We start from the raw sequence: 22,921 nt of genomic DNA, 5'->3' as shown, positions 1-22,921 counted from the left end.
TTGATCAATACAATAAGCCCTAATTCTAGAGAACTGGTGATGAAGAATACTACCCAGCTCCTGACAAAGAGATGATGGACCAAATTTATGCAAGATAAGACAGACATTTTAGGACAAGGCCAACACAGGAATTTGTTTTGCTTGACTATGCCTATTTGTTAGGGTTTCCCCCCGCTATGATAGGAGAGAAAATTGGCACAGTGAACAGATTGCTAGACCCAAAATCAAGAAAAGCTGAGTCCAAATCCTGCCTCCAACTTTTACTAGCTATGTGATCTTAGACAAGTCACTAACTTGTCTGCCTCAGTTTCTTTATCTGTAAAATGCACCTACTTCCCAGATATGTTGAGGATAAAAATGAGATATTTGTAAAGCACTTTGAAAACCTTAAAGTGCTATAAAAATGCTAGCTATTATTATTATTATTGAAAATTTTTTAACTTTAAAAATGCCTCATTCACCTTTTCTGACAAGACATGTAAAATGTGATCTTATCCAAGCAAAGGCTTGTTTTAAGGGGTGCCAACAATAATACTACATAAAATAACTTGCATACTATATAGATGTTTTTAATGCCTTTAAAGGGCATTTAATTTTTTTTCTATTTCATTACCCTGTATGACATTGAGCAACTCATTTAATGTCCCTGGTCCAGTTTCCTCTCCTTAACATGAGTGGTTTAGACTAGATTCTCTAAGTTCTCTTACAACTCTTAACCCCTTGATGTTTTTTACATCGTTGGGCTCCTTCCACTAACGTGCTACTCTGATGGATGCATCATGGTCCAGAGAAGCAAATACTGGGGTCTTGAAGGCTTGCCAGCCGAGTACTTCTGCCAAGTCCTACACACCAAACTGGAAAGCGTGTGTATCTGGCATCTGAGGACACACATAAAAGGAGTTTACATACAGGCTGATTACTGGGCAATGAATTGCTTTGGCTATAGCAATTCACATCGACAATCTACTAAAGTGTGGATGGGGTTACAAACTGCCTCATTAGACAGAGTGCCCACACTGACAAAATCACAGATCCCCAAAGTACTATTCGATCTGGACCAATCTATGGCAGATTAAATTTTAGTCCACTTCAGTCACAGGTTTCCTTAGGCCAGCAAAACCCTAAAGTACCAATTAATCAAATTTTGCAAATTCCTTTGAAATCTTATTTTTAAACATTCATTTTTCAACCTTTTAAAAAATAGAAGCTTTCTGTGTAATTTTGAGGGTGATTATTTGAGCTTTTATGCTTTGCATCTACCTTGCTCCATACATCTCCTAAGAGAGCCTTCATAGCAGAAGGGAAATGCCAAATGGCAGTGACTGCAATATTAAGCACCAACTTAAAGCATGTTTGGGTCCAACTCAAGGGGATTCCCTCAGGTTAATATGAATCTACTGAGGAAGCACTGATAAAGAATGACTGTATTATGAAGCCTCTGGCATCCTTATAAACTGGCTAGTGACAAGTGCAGGCTGGAAATTTAGCCAGTTAATGGCTGATCTATTTTTCATTTAGAATTGTAAGGCAAGAAAAGTGTTTATAATTAGATCATAATAGGGAATAAGCTACTCCGTGGGAGTAAATTAGGATCTTTGGAAATCCATGAACATTACTACTATTTAGTGTACTACACTACAGCACTACTTACTAAATAAATTCTAATAGCTAAAAAGAATTCACAGGCAATCTCCAATACTCCCAGGAAGCAGTGCCCTCTTTGTCAGATCTGGCTGACTACAATACGGATATTTTGAGAACTGGGATTTTGAGGAGGGATTGAGTAGAAGTAAATCTCTCACTGGGCAGCTAGGTGGCACAGTGTATAGAGCATAGGCCTTAGAATCAGGAAGATGCCATGCCTCTTCATGTGTTCAAATCTGGCCTCAGTTACACTAGCTGTGTAACCCTGGGCAAGTCCCTTAACTGCCTCAGTTCCTCATCTGTAAAATGAGCTGGAGAAGGAAATGGCAAACTGCTCCAGTATCTTTGCCATGAAAACTCCAAATGAGGTCAGAGTTGGACACAACTTAACGTCAGAAAATGACTTAATGGCAACAAAATTCTCATCCATGTGATCACTAGTGCTAAATGTGCTATATATTTATGTCCTCAAATCATACCCAGTTCGAGATGCATCTACCAATAACACAGCTATCACCTAGCTGACAGAAATGTTTCTCTAATAGTAACCTGAGAAATTCAAGACAAATCAACATCAGGATTTCATTCTCTTCCCAAGACTAGGGCTATTTCAAATGCACATTTATTTTCAAAGTCCTATGTGCATTCTTTCAGCTCTCTTCCCCAAGTTTTGCCATGGTGGTGGTCCCTTATCTAAACCAATGACTTAACAGAACTTGCCTGATTTACTTAAGCCAAAGTCAAAATATACCAATACCAGAACTTTTTTTAATATATATGTATATATAAAAAAGCTTGGCCATCCAATGTGAAATGGTATTATTGCATTTACACATATTCATGGCTAAAGATCCACAAAGCAGAATTGAACTTTCTATAAAATAAGGTCTGAATTATGTCATATGACACCCCACACGTCCATAAACACACCCAATATGCTTCAAAGAATGCAACGGATATAAAGGGCACTAACTAATTTGCTTGTATTGAAAAAAGCACATTGTAAGCTGTTAAATGTGAGCTGTTATTAAAAAAAAAAGACCAGATTGTCATTTAAGGGAGCATATAAGGGAGGCTATAATTCAGTGGAAAGAACACTGGACTAAAAGGTTTCAGAATTCTGATCAGTGCAATGACTGCCTAATCATGACTTCAGAAGACAGATTTTAAAGCCTACCTTCTACCTCTTGGCAAAAAGGTGCAGAAAAATACATAATTTCCAAACATGGTCAATTAAAATAAGCAAAAAAAACCCACAAAACGAAAAAGTTCAAAAGGAGGATACAACCAATTCTGTTACTATCCTGTTAAATAACACACTTTTCACAAACTGTAACAATCCATGGTTTAATATATAATGCTCTTTTTATTGTTCTTCGTGTTTCTTAATGATTTAAGTTCAGAACTTTTAAAAAAGCTTATAACAGAAAGGATACTAAACTTGAGAGTCAAAACATTTCAGTCTGAACCTCAGCACTCTCATGTACTGTCTGTATGATCTAGGGTAAACCACTTTCCTGAGCCTTAGTTTCCCCATTAAATAGGAACACCTTCATCTAGCTTACCAACCTTATAGGGTAGTTTGAAAAATGTTTTGTAAACCTTACAGTGCTACCTATCTGTCGTAATCGACAAACATGTATAGGTGTCATTAGCTAATAAAATGATGTTAAGTACTGGCTACATATGGAAGCTATTATTGGCAAACTATCTGGAGGGTAATAGTAATCAGCTGCGGACACAAGGAGTCAGCCTCAAAACCACACTGTGTCACCAGACCTCTTTTTATACTCCAGGAAGTGGCTGGAATCTTTTAACACTCCCAGCATCCCCTACATAATCCTTAAGAGACAATTTCTTACTGCTGTTACTTTCAACATGCTCTGCGGGCTACTATGATGCTAGCTTCTGCACCATCTCCCTCTGATGCTCCATGAATGCAGCAGTTGGCTAGATTATGCCCACAAAGAGACTACCTGTGAATTAGTGTTAACTTGGTGGAATGCAACACATGGTGCCCTGGAGAGAGAAGTCATAGAATCACACTTTAAAGTTAGAAGGGAACTAAGGGAGCAATAGTATAGAAGAGTACTGGATTTGGAGTCAAAAGACCTGAGTTAGGATACTGGCTCTGTTTCTTACCTGTTACCTTACACATATTACTATGTAATGTTAAACTTTGAATCTGTTTCCTCATCTATAAAATTGTGAAAACCTCTAAGACTCTCCTCCAACTCTAAATCCTTCAACATATGAAATCTAATTTAACTTGCTCATTTTATAGTTGAGGAAACCAAGGGCTTATATTTAAAGTTTTAACCTATTACCTGTATGAAACTTAGGAAACGACATGCAAAATATGGGGAGGTATAAATAGGAGCAGAATATGTAAGAAATAAAAAGCAGTGTTGGTGTCAACAGTGGCTAGCACTTCCCATAGCCGTGTCCATTTCAAAGATCCACAAGCAAGAAGAACATGGGGGATCTTTTGAGGGATATAAAGATTATCAAATATTTGGCAAATGAGAATTACGGACAGAATTTGAAGACTGTAGGATTATTCAGTGGGAGTAGGAAGAAAGGGTGATTAATAATCTTCAAGTAAACGAATTAATGGTATCCATGTAAAGCAAGGTAATTAACGGTTCTCAATGTCCACCAGTAATAGAACAAAAAGGGGCAGCATGATGCAGTGGCTAGAAATATGGAGAAGACCCATGTTCAAGAGCTTCCTCTGTGTGACTCCGAGCAAATTACTTAGCCTGGCATGCCCCAGAGACCTACTAAGACTATAAGCTGCAGAGCAATTAATCATCTGCACCAGTACAACAGGGAAGTCTTCTCAATGAGAATTCCTTACACCAATAAAATGATATTTTATTAACAAGAACAGGAAGGATTTAGGTTCAACATAGATTTGACAAGAAGAAAGGCAGTAGGGGCAATCCCTGTGTCAAAGCAGTAGCTAGGAAAAAGCTGAAAAAATGGCAGCAGCAGTTTAGCCTCTAGGATGCTCCCACGGCTCAAGAAATCAGCACCAGCATGGGGCTAATGCTAACTCGTTAGGACTTGGGTAGGTATGATTCCCAGCTCAACACCTACAAAACATCAGGCACAATGTGCGTTCAGTATTATAATTTTCATGCGTTTCTATAAAGATGTGATCTACAAATTGGTTTTATTAACCCCCTCCCCACAAAATTACCAAATCCAAGAACAGTCAAGGATACCTTTCAAAATCAAAAGAAGGCTATTTTTTTTTATCACGAATGAAAATGACTTCAAATTTTAAAAGCTAAATTAATAGGGATAAAGAAGATAGGTAAAAATAACATTCTATCCTCAAAATCCAAAAAGCCTATTACCTACCATCTAAACCCAAGCAAAAAGTGAGTGAATTTCCTTCCTTAGATATCTTCATAATTCCTAATAAACTATAATTCCTACTAAACTATAAAACAAAAGAAACACTGGAAAAATCCTTTAAACCAGAAAATGAAGGATAATAAACATTCTTATAAATAAGTCATTGCCATTTTAAAAGTCCCATTATCATCTCACACAACAGTCACAAACTAGGCCCAAAAAAATCCCTCATTACAACACAACTGTAACTTACTAAGATTTCAAAAGTTATATGAGTTATAGTAACAGTTGTTTATATGACCTTTGTCCTTGGGAAAAAAAAAGCAGCAACTATAGGAAAATATTACTCGTGGGAAGACCATAACACTCTCTTTATAAGAGCAATCTAAAAAGTGATAAAATTCTATTAAATGTTATATCTTAAAAAACAGAAATGGTTTTGAAAATGGACATTTTTCATAAACCTTGGAACCAGTTAGAAATTTAGATTATAATGTTAATATCTTAGCATATGTACTCATCTTTTGTGAATTCAGGATACTTGTGAAAATTTAGTCTTCTGTTCACTCAACTCCATTATTTGTTCTTGCACTTGATAAAAAACATTATGTATACCAAGGGGAGAAATAAAAACAACAGCAAGCACTTAAATAAAGTACTGCAGGAAGATGCACAATTCCAAGTACAGAAAAAGCCCCTCTAGAAGGAAGATTAAAATTTAAACTGGATTCTTCTGGAATAGAAACTAACACTGAAATTTAAGGTGTACAAGTGAAATTACAAGAAGGAAGAATAAGATTCAAGTAAACTTCATCATAAGATTACAGGCATCAAAATCTACATCGTAATTAAGCGCACAATTATGGATTCATCACATCACTTGAGGTTGGACTGAACATTTAAACTAAATATGCTAGGGCAAGAAAACTGATCCTTTATGCCACTAAAGACCTAGACCTTCTATATTGCAGGGTCATTGAGTGGTAGAAGCGGGAGTCAACCTAGGAGATCATCTAGACCATTGTTTACTGACCTTTATTAATCTATTACTATCATGAAGGCAATATCAAGAAATTGTCTGATAGCATAGTGGCTCCACATCTCTCAAAGCACAGGTATGCAGTCTATCGACTTGGTGGAGATAATACTGCTGACTTGGGGAAGTTCTTGATGCAAGGAATCAGAACCCTTTACTACAAAAAGCTATTCAAGCAGTCCCACAAGGGAAAATAGAGGAAGAATAGCTCTCTTCATTTCATTCTGCAGTCTCTTCCTGTCAAAACTAGTTATAGGAGAATGAGCCTGTATCAAGAAAGTATTATGCCAAATCCAGGTTCACTCTGAACAAGGCCTAGCAGAATTTCCAGAAACTTGGGTCTTAACTGCTACTATGAAGATCATCTTTACAACAATGTGGCAAAGCTTTCTTCTTATGTTTGTTATTGTACACCAAGGACTCCCATCAGCAAGTTGGACATGATGCATTACACTCAATAACTGCCACATCAGTTGCCCAAGAATGCTTTGCCGCATTGTTGATTGTTAAAACTATTTTGGATCACATCCTACTTAGCAAAAAGCATAGGGTTGAGCTTCACCCCCTGGCCGAGGCATAAGTCTCCAGAGCAAACTTGACAGTTTCTGATGTGCAGCAAAGGAGATCTCAAAGCATGGAATTTATGCCCCTTATGTTCAACTCCTGGATCTTGCTGGGGTTAATCAGTTGGAGTATGAGCTATACCTGCAATTGTCCTGCTATCACAATAAGTGTTGTCTCACCCCATGGAAGCACACTTATAGGGGTAAATCTTGATGAGCGGTACCAAGCTCTCCGAAAGTCAGCCCATGAGGCTGAAAGCAAGTTAAGACAAAGTCGAGAAACATCAAGAGTCAAGAGCCTTGGGCTTGAGAAGGAAGAAGACATCCTTACAGAATTCCATCGGCAGGAGAATACATTTAGCAAACATCAACAAAAGGAGATGTTGAAGAGTAAGTGGGAACTACTGTGAAAACCAAACTGCAATTAGCCCCAAGACTGACAGAACAAAAGAAAGATGCTCTGATGAAGCATAATATTGACTTACTAGGAGACAATACAACCTGTCCCAAACTAGAACTCTAACTGATAAAACCTTCAGGGAATGCCAAGACATTTGAATCCCCAATGCCTTCTCTCAAATTACCATCCAGGAATATTCACTACTTCACAACCATACCCTTGGAGAGCCAATCCACCCTCCAAGTGACAGGTAGTAAAGAAGGCACACCTTTGAGCCCATTCAACCTTGATGAGTATTTCAGGGAAGGCCCCTCAATTAGCAGACATTCCAGAAGACCAAACCAAACCTTCAGAATGTGAATGCTAAGGACACTGACTGAATCATGGGTATTGAGGACCTCAGAGGTGCTCTGCCCTTCGAAGATCATCCTGAACCCAAAAAGTCACATACTTCTCCAACAACAGCACTCTCCACAGCCTCAATCTCCTCAGAAGCCAAAAAGCCAAGGCCCCACCAAACCGGAAACAATAGTAGAAACCCCAAGCTACATAGAGGCATTGAGCAAATACAATGAGGCTGGAAAACCTCTATATCTAACCACTTTCAATGGCAACCCCTTAGTATTCCCTGACTTGCTTATTTCAGAGGAACTTTGCAAAGATGTCTATCCAGCTCTAGATGGTTTCCCAGCAGGGTTTGTACCAACTGCTATGGTGCTGTTTCATGGGTGGAATTATCAAATGACCATCATTATAAAGCTCTTACAGAAGGCCCCCAGAATATTTAATAAAGGAAAAAAAAAAGCCCCTCTCTAAAAGTTAAAGGAGTTTCCACTTTGTGGAGGAGTACCCCCTAGTGGATTTACTTGGTAGTACTGGATTTTTATAATATAACCAGGACACTGATTGATGTGACTATTCAGTTAACTACTTTGATGTTCTCACTGACATGTTCTAGAAAATTCACTGAACTGGTGGTCAACAGTATTGCAACCAATATAGCTGTACTCAGATTACCTATCAATTATATTCATACTAAAAGTGAAAGCCAACATTAGTATTTCTAACAAAGCTTACACTACATGGCAGAAATAAACTAAGAAGCTTACAGCAGAAACAAGCAGTTGCAAAATTTAAGTATTTCTAATGCTGGAATTTATATACTTAAAATTTTATAGACATTTCCAGCAAAAACACGACAAAAAACAAACAAGCTCAGCTCTTACTATAGGGACAAAACATTTACAACTCTATACTTCCCAGCAGGCCCTTCTATTGCAATGGACCATTCACAATTAATCAAAAGGTCTCAAATTAAATATTGATCATTTGCAAAATTCTGATTAAGAAACACCACCGAATGTTAAATTACAATTATGCCCACTGGTTTAAAGATATTTAGGGGTAAAGGTAAAACAATGAGGTCAACTAAAAAAAGTTATGGTTCCTGATGAGAATTTTTTTTAAAAAGGTAACTATCATTTAGTTCCCATCAACTAAGCACACAGAAAAACTTAAAGAATAACTGTTTTCATGTAGGTTAAAGTATCAGTAAGACTAGTATTGTCTTTTCAAAAAAAAAATTAATTAGCCAAAAGTAAAATAACCCTTACCATTAATGTTCCATTAGACTTAATCTTGTTTCTACAGAATTTAGGAGCAGTTAAGTGGCTCAGAGAAAGACCTGGCTTCAAATCCAGCCTCAGACACTTAATATTTCTATGATCCTGGGCAAGTCACTTAACCCTGTTTGCCTCAGTTTCCTCATCTGTAAAATGAGCTGAGAAGGAAATAGCAAAATACTTCAGTATTCTTGCCAAGAAAACCCCAAATGGGGTCAACCAAGAGTCAGACATGACTGAAATGACTGAACAATAACAAACATAATTTAGGTAAATCTCAGAACAGCACTGAGAAACTTTACTAGTCATGTAAAATGAACACCTTAAACTAGAGAAAAGAAAAGAGAGAAATACTGCACAGAACTAGAAAGAAACACTTGTAGAAACATGAATTATCAGAAGTCATCTATTTTCCCAGGCATAATAGAAGATAAAGAGAAGAGTGAGCCACATGGCAAAATATGACAGTATGGAAAGTGAGAAATTTAATTTTAGCCTCTTGACCTTCATAAGATAATTCAAAGACAAAATGGGACCCAATTTCCCTATCAAATAGGGACTTAAGTTTACAAATTTTCCTCTTAAAACACTTACTATACAAATCAATGGTTTGCCAGGTTCGTTAAACTCTTGTAGTAACTACCTCATAAGTACACATACAGTTTTAGATAAATCAAGTAAACATCAAGAAAAAAATAGGAACTTTCACTTAGGTCTTTCATACTCAGGGTACATAATATAATAAATCAACTTCACAGTACAACACATATGAATGAGATGTTAATATGAATACAAAAAAGCAAGACAAACTATTGCAGGATTTTGTTTGGACTTGGTTGTTTTAGGATCAACTCCAAACATACAGTATATTGAAAGATGGAATAAATAAAAAAAGAGCCTTAGGTATTTCCCCAGAGCTATACTATTGAAAATACTAAGTAAGTATGCTATTAGGTCATCTCTCTTCATCATTGCCTTAGTTCAAAACTATCACCAAGACATGAATCAAGCCACATAAATTCATAAGGATGTCCCTTGCTAAGGTAAATAGCTATACTACATTTATTAACTAGAAGTGTACTTCTTTCCCCCAAAATTTAGCAATGTTACTACTTCAGTTGGTTTACAGTGAGATTAAAAGAAATGTAAAATTCCAAAGCTAATTTTTAATCACATATATAATAAGATATCCTTAAAGATAGAACTACAGGTGGAGCAAAATATTTTCATAGAAAAATGACTAACTACTAGAACATACAACTGTCAGTCAAGTACATCTGAACAAAGACAGATTTGAAAAGGAAAAATCTCTACGCAAACACTCTCTATACCTTATACTATCCCACATTTTGTCATTGTACATTTTATAACAATGTCATATAAAGTTTAGCCTCAAAATGGGAAGAAATAGTGATACAAAAATGAATGCATTTCACTTTTTTTTCCAAACAACCCTAACTTCTACGTTCAAAAATATTTTTCTCTTCTGTGCACTTAAACTGCCTAAAAGCCTGTCTTTAGAAATTTTCTTCATTGTTTGTACACTCTTTTAAGCCCTATATTGTAATGCCTCTATACAATATGATAAAAAGAAGACAAGTGTTTTTAAAAGACTGCATTCAGTTACACCATTCATATTATCAAATCTGAAGTTCTATCCTTAAGGCATTTCATTTTAAAGAGGTCCAACCAGTGCAACACCATTAAGTAACACTCATGGATCCTGTGAATTATTGCAAATAATCTCACATGCACATACAATTCAAATATGAGCTTTTTTTTTGGAAGGGGGAGAAAAATGTGATATTATTTTTCTATCCCTATCTAAATATTGTCTAGATAAACAAAGAGATTAATATTACTACTAAAAATATCCAAACTATTTTAAAGACTGAAGTTTTCCAAAAATTCCATTAGAATAATTCCACCAAACAAAAATAAATGAAAAACTATGCCAGTACATTTTTCCTGTAGTGTAATATGAATGTTAATATGAGGTATAATCTGTAGGCAATTAATACAGATACATATAAGTATAAGCCTTTATACTAATAATTCATGGTAGCCTGGAGAAGTTTGTTGGTTTTTGTTTGTTTTTTTTTGGTGAGGGGATTGAGGGAAAGAGGTAGGAAGAAAGGGATTTCATTGGGAGAAGCATTTATTTGCCTTAGCATCATTACCATGATGTATGCAAAACTTCTTATAGTCCACTATTACAGAAAGGTAAATCCAGAAAAACATACAGCTTTCAAGTATGCTGGCCCAGAATATACTTTGTGTAGCAAAGTAAGATTAATATTTTAGCATTAATAACACTGCACTTGCTTTTACATTTGGATATACACATAATCTTCATAGATGTGTTTCAAAATTCATAAGGAGACCATGAAAACAGCTTTTAAAAAAAGAGCTACAGTGTAGTCTGAACTGTATTATGTGAAATTTCCTATAGTACTCTAAATTTAAGACACAAAATTAAGGGAAAATGTTGCTATTTCATTAGTAAATGGCTTATGTGAAACCTAAAGCTCACTCATCTTTTTTTGATAGATTTGTTTGATGAGGATTGTGATCCAACGATTGTTTAGCAGCAATTTTACAGAATTGTAAATTCTTTTTATTAACAGGCATTATAAACAGATAAAACTAATCTTATTTAAAAACCATGACTGCCACACTGGTGAATATACAGCTCATGAATAACTTAAAAATCTTTCCCATTTTAAAAGGCAACACACAGCATACAAAACTATACTAAACAAAGAAGCCATAATATGGATACATGATTGAAGTGTCTAAAATGATATATACAGTACATAATTAATGTTAATTATGTGTTCAGTACATTTTTATGTATGATTCCCATCATGCTTCACTTTCCCCAGACACTGAATTCTGTACTTCCTCTTCCAAAATTGGTACAATCAGGTTATCCTTAGACATCAAATTATATTTCATCACAAATTTAGTAAATCGGTGACACAAAAATGTTTCATTCTGTGGAATGGAGAAAAAAAAATTTAATTTGTAATCCAAAAACAAAACCAACAGAAATGTATACCACCACCACCACAAAACTATCACCACTGATTAAGTAGCCATCAGCAACACAGAGTAACATACTTACCTCATATTCATCAAATATTTGCCGATGATGAAAATAAGCATGTGAAAATATTCTGTAAATCCTACGGCATACTGATCCTAATTTGGCTACAGATGATTCCTTTATGCTAACTCTACAAAAATAAGAGAAAACAGAAATCATGAAATCACAGAGCTAGAATGGGGCACAGAGTCCATCTGCCTAGCATTTCCCTAACTTTAGTCCACAGAACTCTAGTGTTTTGTATGATGTAAATAGGGGTTCTGTGAGTAAATATCTACGTTAATATTATACTCTCAAAACATTACATATGAAAATTTTCCACTGAACATACAGCGAACGTTCACCATAATAGGTTTTACTCCTAAACAGGATTAATTTTATTCCAAAATTTCTCTAATCCTCCTTTATGTAGAAGATATTCCATATATCCCAACCCCTATGACTAGATTCCATGGTCCAGATCTATGATCTCATCATTGTGAGGGAAGCTTTTGATAAAGAAAATCAGGCTAGGAAAACAGACTGGCAACAGATCTGACATATACAGCCCTCAAGAGATGCCTGTAGCCCAGAGAGGTTAAGTAAATTGCCCCGGGTCGCCCTCAGTCCCCTCATTTTACAGAAGAAGAAGGCAGGATCCAGAGAGGTGAAGTAATGGGCTTCACATCACAAATATAATTCATAACAATAATGATTAGAAGTCATTTCTTTTGATTTGTCAATCCAGTTATCTTTTTACTTCACCCAATTACTACTACTCAGAATTTAGCCTTACAAGATACTGTTAAAAGTTTAAGATATTAATATAATTAATAAAAATGAATTAACAGTTTAGAACTCCATTTAGGACTTTAATACTTTGTCCACTTTTTCAGTAATTAGTAACAATGAAAAGATATTAGTTTCATCTTTTTTCTTTTAAGGAAAAAAACACATTTTCATGACTTTAAAAACTGGCATGATAAATCTGAACTACCACTTTTATTTCAGACACAAAAGTAAAGAAAGTATCTTTTTAGTGAATTTCCAGATTGTAGACTTTATGTATTTTATATTAACTCCTTACAAATAATTATACTATGTTTTAAAAACCATTACTAAAACCACCTAATTGAAAACAAATATAATAAAGGCTTGCTGTTATAGAGTGGAACATAATCTCTCTCAAATTCTTCATTTTTACTGTAATATCTAATGATCCTTTTACACTCAGAACCAGAAATGGAACTTCTCAGATCTTAAAATTCTATAGGTATAGCCAAGATTTAAAATGCAGAGTCAGCAACCAAAATGGTATATCAAAATAATTAGCCCTTCTTCTACTGGCATGGTTTCAAGAGCAGCTAACATGGGGTATAGTAGCAGAGATATGCTACTGAAAATTATTCTGGATGTTGATCACATGTTGCCAACACCACTTCTACTTTGTAATTATTTCCTTTGGTTTAAACATGTGATTGAATCTCAAAACCTGAATAACTTGAAACACATCATACCAGAAATATTACTGAGTAAAAAATGTACTGTATTAAAAAAACAACCTGATACTCATAAAAATATTAAAAAGCTTTTTGAAATAATATAGAAGAGTTAAATAGCACCATATTTAAGAGTTTTACCTGCTAGGAAAATATTTATTGCTATTCAGAAGACATGCAGCACCATCAAGCGTGTGCCTAGTGTAGTCTATAGCAGGACACTACAAAAGAAAAAGTATAAAACTGCATCACCAAAAACTTTACCTCTAGTATTGCTTATATTTATATGGCAAGTACCAAAAGCCAAGCCTCTTCCCATTCTAAAGAACAGAGCATATGCAAAGGAAAAGTCTAGGATAATTCAGATAGAAACAATGCCTAGCAAATAGTGGGTGCATGATAAAAATCTGTTGAATTCTTGGTGGCAGAATCAGACTGGAATATGCAAACGAACTATTATTTTAATAAGCAAGACTTTAATATGTTAGTGTTAGATCTTCCCAAGACATAGGAACCCCCTCCTTGTTCTTCCCCACCCCTACTTTCCTACCTCAATCTGGTCCTCAAGACTAGTCCTTAAAGAATTTCAGAGGTAAAAGGAATCTTAAGAGAACACCTTAACCAATCTCTTCATTTCACTGATGAAAAGGAAGGCCCAGAGATAAGAAGTGACTTACCCAAGATCACAAGTAGATACACAAGAGCAAGAATTAAGATCTCCTAACTCCTAGTTCAATGTTCTTTTCAATCTATCACACTGCCTGGGGCATCTCTCTCCAAACTAAACATATTCTCCCCATCCCCATCACTTTACTATCATATCCACAGATACTCTCTAACAGGCCCCTGGAACCCCAACCCTAGACACCATCTACTGAATTCTACTTCCTGCCCCACCCTACCAGCCATTATTGGATTTTAATGGGCTGTGGCTAGCACAAGAGATTCTTTATATTGCAACCTAAGAAGCCCTTCTGCTTAGTACACATCACATTAAAAACACTGAAACTACTGCCAATAAAACTTCTGAGACAGAATGAGGTAGCATGGTGATTTGGGGGAAAGTGCTGAAATTGGAGTCACAGGATCCAAGTTCAATCTCAGTTGCCTTTCTACTTGGGTGAGTCACTTAACATCTCTGGGCCTCAGTTTCCTCATATCTAAGATAAGAATGAGACTAGAAGCCTTCTGAGTTCACTTCCAGCTCAGATCTATGACCCTAGGGTTCTCCAGTCTCCTAGAGGGCAGATATGAAAAAACAAAAAGTAAAGTGGGGGAAGGACAGCCTAGCAGATACTCAAGTAAGCAAACCGTAAGGAAAAGACTAAAACTAGGTTAAAAGAAATAGCAATGATAATTGTGGTTCTACCCAGTGGAGATAGTATTTTTAAGAGCAAAATGTACTTTTAAAACTATTCAGAAACCACCAGCTGTTTAAATGCTGCTTTAGTATGGCACCACGGTAAGCAGCTATCTTTGTGTGCCTATTCACATACAAAGGAATATTAATTTCTTCGAAAATCCACAAGCTCTATATGCCTAGTAAAGTATCATACCCACTGTTTGTTCAAATAATACATTTTTCCAAATATACTGTCATCTTTCATAGTTAAAATTGATGCAATAATAATGTGTAAGTATGAATGTGACTAAACTCATAAAATTAGCATTCTTTTCCACAATGCACATATAAACTGTCCTTTGGCAATAAAGTCACTATTTGCAACTTGAGTACCATTTGTTCCTCTGGCTCATCATCTCAGATCTAACTAATGCCTTTGCTTCAGAACAGTTAACATTATCCATGTGGCTCCAGCTTTCTCTGCCACTGTTCTTCACTAGCAGACCCTATCCACAGCTACTCCACAACATATGATGATGCTCTTCAAACTACCCTTTAAGTGCCTCTTCACATACTGTTTAAAATTACCCTTTACCAAATAGTAACTGCAGAGAACTCTTGCTTTCACCTATTTTCCACACATTTCAATTCAGAAGGGCAGCAAGTGGAGTTCTAGTACTGACAGATTAGTCATTTACGGAACCTCTGTAGTAGTGATCTCATCTTACCAGGTAATATAAAGCTATGAAAATATTAAAGCAGCTAGTCATGGCACCTCTAGAATATCCAACAAGTTGAACACGTCCATTCTGAAGACCCTTAATCTAGTGTGAAATTTAAACTGACTCTGAACTGTCTTTTCTGGCTACCAAAGAACACACTAACCCCCCGATTTTGTTTCTAATTTTTTGTCAATCACTGCCCACCAGAATGACTAAATGGCAAAATTCAGTGAAAGCTTATTGTCTGCTGTGTGTAGGATTATCTAGATATGGGCTGGTTATTACTTGATCTCTGTTTTCTTTAGGTTTATCATCAATTCAAAGGATGTGATATCGACACTATGAAAGAAATTAAGTCGTCTTAAAAAGAAGTACTCAATAAACTAAGTGCTTCAAACACTGTATTTTAGAGAATTTTTTCCCTCTTCAAAACAAATATAGATGTAAAACAAGGTAGTCCCTTGCTTTATGATTCTCAAAGATGACAAACAACATTACTGACAGACTGACAACTCTAAATTTACCCCTCAAAGTCTGCCTGTCAAAAAGATGCAATGAACAATTATCAGTGCCTACCAACTACAAATGAAGGTGAAGATTCTGAAGACTTTTCATTGCAAAAATCCAGTATTGATATGGAAGATTTCAATGTAGGTACTAGCAATGCTACATGGAGAAAAAGCAGTAATCTCATGATATTACAAAAATCAAAAGAAGTAGTTCACTCGTATTTAATAAGTATGTAAAGTATCAAATAGTAATCACTTTATTCTTACAAAAGGAAGATCTTATGAGTTGTGAGTCATCTATCGTGTCACTTTTTTTAGTAGGTTCTATAAGATGATTTAGATTACTGTAGTATACAAAAAGTAGAACTATCATTTACTACATATATAAGTGTCACTACCTACACAGCTCTAGACTATTTATTACAGTTCAAATGACAATTACAAAGAAGTCTACAAAAAACTGATAATCTTGATAGATGAAAGAATTCCAAGTATCAGCAGAATATAAGCTCCTTGAGGGCAAAGACTGTAATTTTTGTTTTTGTATTCCTAGTACTAGCACTGTGCTTCAAACCTCTTAAATGCTTAATAAATATTTGTTCAATTGAGTGTAAGCAGTTACATTTAGAGATGTATCTAACTTCTTACTACTTATACAACTTTACTGCCCATCTATTTAAGTAAAGGAGCTATATTATAAACCTATACCAAATCATTCTAATTCTTTCAAAATAAACTCTCACCTCTTTTGGAGTTTTATGAGCTGCACAAAGAAAAATCCATTGTTCAGTTGCCGTCATCTGAGTACATGTATCTGGATGGCATTCACTCTGTCAAAATATCTGTACTTAGTCTCAATATATAAACATAATAAAAAGGCACAACACTTAAAGTTTATGTAAGATTCCAAGAGAAAGCAATTTAAAATTGTGAATAACCCTCTGTAAATACAGTAGGTAACAAAAATACAGAGAAAAGGTATAAACAGTTTCACAAAGATTATAGTTGAAACATAAAAACTAAAAAGTTTTTAAACAAAAAAATTACCTGAAGTTTGACAGCAAGTCCATTTAGCTCTAGGCAGAATTGCCTGAAAATGAAAATATATAAATGAAAACACTAGTCTTCTTTTCCAAAGATAATGTTATTTATACTTTTAACAACAGAATAACACAATCACCACCACTACAGTTCAAATAGCACTTTTCTTCCAAGGAATCTTCACATATCTCATTTTTTCTTAACTGTAAGTAGGTATATGAAATTCCCATATTACAAAAGTTGAAAATAAGGTATACAGAAGTAAATAAATTTCTATATACTCAACTAAGATCTAAAATATTTCCTTTTACCTATTTAGTTACAGTTTAAAACAGTTGAAAATAACAATTACAGTCCTTCTTAAGCCTGATAAAGCCATGACCTTGAATATTCCTTCCCACTCTAAACTATCATAAAAGAAAATTCACCAAGACAATCACAGTATCATTTTCTACATACACTAGTAGATGAAGAATTGTTATTTAAGTAATAATAAGACCCAAAGATATCCTCTTTTCAGTTGCCCAAAACACTGATTATTCCTAGAAGAGAAAAACCCAGCTATTTAGTTTTATTTCACTGCCTCAAAAAAGATGTTGACTTTGCCATCAAAAAATTTTAAAAAAAAAAGGCTTTGGTTCCCTAAAAACGTCATCCTAGTATTATAGAAACTAAAAGAAAAACCCTTAAAAGAAAAATGCAACATTGTTTAAAAAAAAATCACCCAGTGAGAAAAGCCTAAATCTCGTTAATACCATATAAGAACACCATTAAATAAACAGCAGCAAGAAGACTTTTTAGTTTACTTTAAGTTAGGAATACTACCATAATGATAATACTGGTCAACTCAAGAAGATAAAGGAAAGGAAACAATCAAATATTCAGTTGATCTTAACCCTATTTCCTTTCCAGATTCCTAAAAATAATAATAGTAGTAGTAGCACTATCCTTGGCATTTAAAGAAAAGGCACATATCTAATACAGTATTTGTATTATGTACTTTGACTTGTATTTCCACTAGTAGTTATGGGTTCTACCCAACAGCCAGCCTCTCACCAGGTTCCCCTTATGACCAAATAGTCAAGACTAAATAAAGTATGAGTTGCAATCTATGGCTAAGGAATATAGTGAATTTAACTGGTCTTTACTAGAATAGGAACTTGTAACTTAAACTTCATCAACATCATGTAAAAACATTGTTTTGTTTTGTTTTTGCAGGGGGAAAGGCAGGGCAATTGAGGTTAGGTGACTTGCCCAAGGTCACACAGCTAATAAGTGTGTCAAGAGTCTGAGGCCAAAATAAAATAAAATTAAAATTTAAAAAAAAAAAGAGTCTGAGGCCACATTTGAACTCAGGTCCTCTTGACTCCAAGGCAAGTGCTCTACCCACTGCGCCACCTAGCTGCCCCTTAAAAACAACATTGTTAAATGACTGCCAACAATGTCTCGATGTACCAAATTCAAACAAAAAGCTACTACCCCTGAAACTTTTTTCTTAAGACACACTAAAGAGACATTCTCTGAACAGTCAGAATATTGAAAAAACATTGTTTAGTATTGTTTTTAAAAAGAGTAACAAAAGAATAGTAGCACTTGGCTAATAGACCATGGATAAGAATTCTATTTTGAATCACCCATTTAACAAAGAAAAAAAAATCTAGAGTTCTATTAGACCTAAAGTGAGAATCCTACAAACAGGTGGCTTCCTTTTTTCTTAGGAACACTGGCAATTAAATAAGTAAAATAGCCTTGTTTGATATTGACTTACCATTGTGCTACAACTATGTGGATCAGTGAGAAGTTGACCGAAATTTAATTAAGGAGTATAGCAAAATTTAACTAAGGAATATAGGAAAACGTTCTTAGTATAAAAAGATCACAACAGTGTCTGAATTAACCTATATTTTTCAATAACTCTGAAAATTACTAAGATAGAGTCATTTTTTTGAAGGAGGAAAATGGGGAAATGTGCAGTAACATAACTTAACCAAGAAAACCAGGTACAGAATACTGAAATGCCTTAGTCTACTGAAATGTCAGTATTTTGAAGTCAGAAAAAAGAATCTTATGGGCAAAAAAAAATCATCATGGGCAAAGAAAGCATCTATTTTGCTAGTCACAACATGAGTCAACTGAAAGACTATTTTTTAAAAAATCCCTCACACCACTTTCTAATTTTAACTCCTAACCCAAACTCCCCAGCCCAAACTCCAACCCGAATTTAAAAGCCGGTAATTCTAGAATTAAGGCAAGCAACCTCATGACACAGAGATGATCATACTGCCGCCCCCAAAATTGCTTCAATAGCTGTCACTCTCCTCATCCAAAGAACACTGTAGAAGATTTGAGAATAAATTCCTTACGCCAAAATTCTATCCAAATTTGGGTTAAAGGTCTATAAACTCTTAGAGTCCACAAAGTGAAAGAATGATGAAGAACGGCAAGGGCACACTATTAAAAAGTTAATAGATACTTGAAGAAAAAAAAGGATAAAGAAACTACAAATATCCTTATGAAGTATAATAACAACTGAAACAATGTATTAAAAAAAAGCATCAAGTCTAAAAATTTAGTAGTATGTTAGAGCAGGTCCTCGAGCAAATTAACTCTCCCTGAAGCCAAGTTCACTTGTTCTGAACAATACTGACAGAGTAAACACCAAAGGTGAGAAGATTATAGCACTAAAAGGCATAAAAATTTTGCCATTTGTTTGTTTAAGTTTCTAATTACACAGGTAAATTATACTTATGTATGATAGTTAACAATGAATCAGTATTACTGAAGTGCATTTAGTAGAAGGTGGGCAAATAAAAACACTGATAGTAATTTCCTACCTTAAATGTTCATATTTCCATACACCTTCATCTTGGCCTTCAGGTGGTTCAAGAATTTTGTCAATATTGGAACAGTCTGCCCTTATGTTCTGTTGAATATACTATGAACAAAAAGTCCTAAAAGTTATTTAAATTAAATACAGCATAATACATTACCTATGTCAAATTTTATTTTTAAACATATATAATTTTTTTTTGCCATTTCAGAAATTCAAAAATGCTTTGCTTTTATATGAGAAATGAAGTATATGGTCCACAATCAATAATAACCCAAAGTTAGTAACTGCCATGCAAAGAAACTAATTCTTGAATATGTTTTAAATGCTCTATTATCAAGGAAGTTAAGTTCTAATATAGGGAGGACACTGTATTTATCAGAACTGGGAATGAAACTGAAAATCATTTTCAATTAAATATGAATTTTAGTAGAGGGCAGTAAGAAATTACAAAGTATCTAAAGTCACTGTTAGACACTTCAATTAAAATTTAAAAAGACAAACTCTATTCAAATGAAATAAGAAAGCTCAAGACTAATTTGGTATAACATAGTCAGTCTAAGTTTAGGATTTGCAGATACCCTTAAACTTGAAGGATAGTCTTGAATTTAACACAGAACACCTATATTACTTCAAGTAATTTAACTGGACAAGTAACACACCACTCTTCGTGATTCCATGTTCTCCCTTCCTTCAATCCATATTTCATACTATTACCAGACTTGTCTTCTTAAACCATCACTTTCATCATCATAACCCTGCTAAAAATTTTTCAGTGATTCCATAATTCCTACCTAGTTAAACTTTTCTGTCCAGTTCTCAAAATCCTCCAAATCCTGATTCCCCTATACCTATCCAACTTCATTTCTCACTGCTTCTTAACACTTTGCTCTAATTAGGCTGGCCTTGAAAAAAAACAAAACTACGTTTATTCTTGCTTCTATGACTTTGTTTATCTAGCTCCACTTTCCTCTCCCACCACCATCATCCCAGTCCCATACCTGTAATGTCCTCCCTCCTCCCATCCTCCTACACAAATTCTACCCATTTTTCAAGGCCTAAATCAAGTTCTACATCTTCTCTGAAGCCTCTCCTAATGGTGTCAACTCTCAAAGAAATCCCTTTCTTCTTAAGTATTAAGTACTATGGTACTATGGTCTATTACAACACATTTTAGCAAACACACACACACACTTTTGTGTTAATTTTTTTTTCTTCCACTAAACTGTAAGCTTCTTGAAGGTCAGGATAAAGTATAAAAATTTTGAAATTCTGAAGCTGAGGGAAAAAAAGATCAAAGACCTGAAATATATGCAATGCTTCTTCCTCCTTTCCTTCCCCCCCCACAAAAAAATACAGAGAATTTGTTTGATCAAAATGTATAAATGCAAAATGCATAATGTATAAATTGATTTGCTCATAACAATATTATGTCTGATATAAAGAAATTTACTAACTGAATTAACTGTAAGATGTCATGAACTTGTTACAAATGTAGCTAAGCTGCTGAAGTTTAAAGAATCTGATAGCCCAGTTTCTGACAGTGTATGACAAGAGAATAAATTTGTTTTTAGACTGGTCTCCTTATCTCACTCAGGTTGGCAGTGCAGTGGCTTCTCACAGGTCTGATCCCAATACTGATCAGCAGAGAGGTTTTAACTTGCTCTTTTTCTGACATGGGCCAGTTCACTCCCCCTTAGGCAGCCTGGTGGCCCTCTGCTCCCAGGGGACTCACTATAGTAGTGCTGGTCTTGATACCCACTAAGGCTTTAGCCCTACCACACCTCAAAACTCCCAAACTCAAGCAATCTCCCAGTGTCAGTCTCCCCAGCAGCAGACATATACCACCACATCCAATGAATAAAGAAACCATTAATATAAGATAGACATATCCTATTTTTTTTTCTTAGAGGTCAAGTACTGCAATTTTTCATCTTTATACCTCTAGTACCTAGAACAGTACCAAATAAATATTTGTAAAGCTGAAATGAGTGGTAAAACAAATAAAAAATCAAGGGGAAAAATATCACCAGAAAAAATAAGACTTTAATGATTTTCTAAACTGTCACTTTCATCAGCTTCTGTTTCTTTTATTGCTTCATTTGTATCACCTTCATAGAATTCTGAAAATAAAAAGATCGCCCAAAATGCAAAAAAAAAATCTCTTTCACCTAAGTTTATTTCTTGATTTGGTTTATTTCTAAACACAGACCATTTTCCTTCCAATGCTCCTAAAGATAGAGGGAGCTGAAGCAAGGAAAAAAAATTAAAGAATCAGAGCCTTGCTACTCAAGTGTCTCATTTCCATGTTGAAGAAGATACACACCTGAAAGAATTCCAAATGGAATATCTGGACAAATCCCTGAAGATGTTCTGCATTTTGTAATATTTGTAGTTCTGCCTGTGCTATTTCTTTTGTGATCTTGTCAAATGCAGTGGTAGTGCTATTACCACTAACATTTTTGCCTTTGAGCACTGGATGCAAGAACATAAATTTGCTGGTGCCAAAATACTTCCTATATCTTAACAAAAGCATTAATTTTGCTTCTTCTATGCTTATAAGCAGAGATATGCCTAAGTTCTTCAAAACATTCAATCTAGTCACTTTGTAAAAAAATTTATCCTTATACTTATGGTTATTTTAAAATATTTATATATTACTTTTTTCTTGAAGATCTTTTTTTTAATTAAACTCTGTAAAATACCATTTCACGCCACCAAGTTATACTAGTTTTATTTTCCTGTCAATGTCCAATCTACTTCTACTTCTTTGAGCCTTAGTGAGGGCAAGAACATTGCAGGTCACCATGTCAAAAGCAAAAAAACAGAAATCTACAATATGGGGTCACTTTTAAATCATCCTATTTTCTACCATGAAAACAGCTGACCTCCCAGAGATAAAGATGCACTTTGCTCTTGAATTCTAGTTATCTGTGTGTAGAAACTAAAATGGGAGGCAGCTAGGTGGCACAGTGAGTACAGCACTGGTCCTGGAGTCAGGATGACCTGAGTTCAAATCCGATCTCAGATACGTGACACACTTACTAGCTGTGTGACCTTGGGCAAGTCACTTAACCCCAATTGCCTCCCTCAACCCCCCAAAAATAAACTAAAATGATTTAAGACCGTAGATAATTTTACATTAAAAATTATTTCCATTACAGAGTTTTTTATAAATCATAGGTGATACAAGGCCAAGTAGCAATAAGCTGAACCATATTCTCTTTCTAAAAATAATTTACAAACCAAAAATGTTCTT

General features: G+C 34.9%; 1 protein-coding gene across 2 annotated transcripts in view; it reads right to left on the bottom strand.

Annotated features, from left to right (window-relative positions):
- Window positions 1–9,777: 9,777 nt before the first annotated feature.
- Window positions 9,778–22,921, bottom strand: part of LOC118839292 (MOB-like protein phocein) — a 47,891-nt gene continuing 34,747 nt past the window's right edge. For both annotated transcript variants that reach the window (XM_036746753.1, XM_036746751.1), the window contains 6 exons: window positions 19,667–19,767; window positions 16,839–16,881; window positions 16,535–16,621; window positions 13,360–13,439; window positions 11,759–11,870; window positions 9,778–11,628 (listed from right to left, as the gene is read on the bottom strand). In XM_036746753.1, the coding sequence (XP_036602648.1) occupies window positions 11,497–11,628; window positions 11,759–11,870; window positions 13,360–13,439; window positions 16,535–16,621; window positions 16,839–16,881; window positions 19,667–19,767 (555 nt within the window). In that variant the 3' untranslated portion in view covers window positions 9,778–11,496. The remainder of the gene's footprint in view (window positions 11,629–11,758; window positions 11,871–13,359; window positions 13,440–16,534; window positions 16,622–16,838; window positions 16,882–19,666; window positions 19,768–22,921) is intronic.

This window comes from Trichosurus vulpecula, chromosome 2 (assembly GCF_011100635.1).
Source record: "Trichosurus vulpecula isolate mTriVul1 chromosome 2, mTriVul1.pri, whole genome shotgun sequence".
Lineage (NCBI taxonomy): Eukaryota > Metazoa > Chordata > Mammalia > Diprotodontia > Phalangeridae > Trichosurus > Trichosurus vulpecula.
This window is presented reverse-complemented; position numbering and strand designations above follow the sequence as displayed.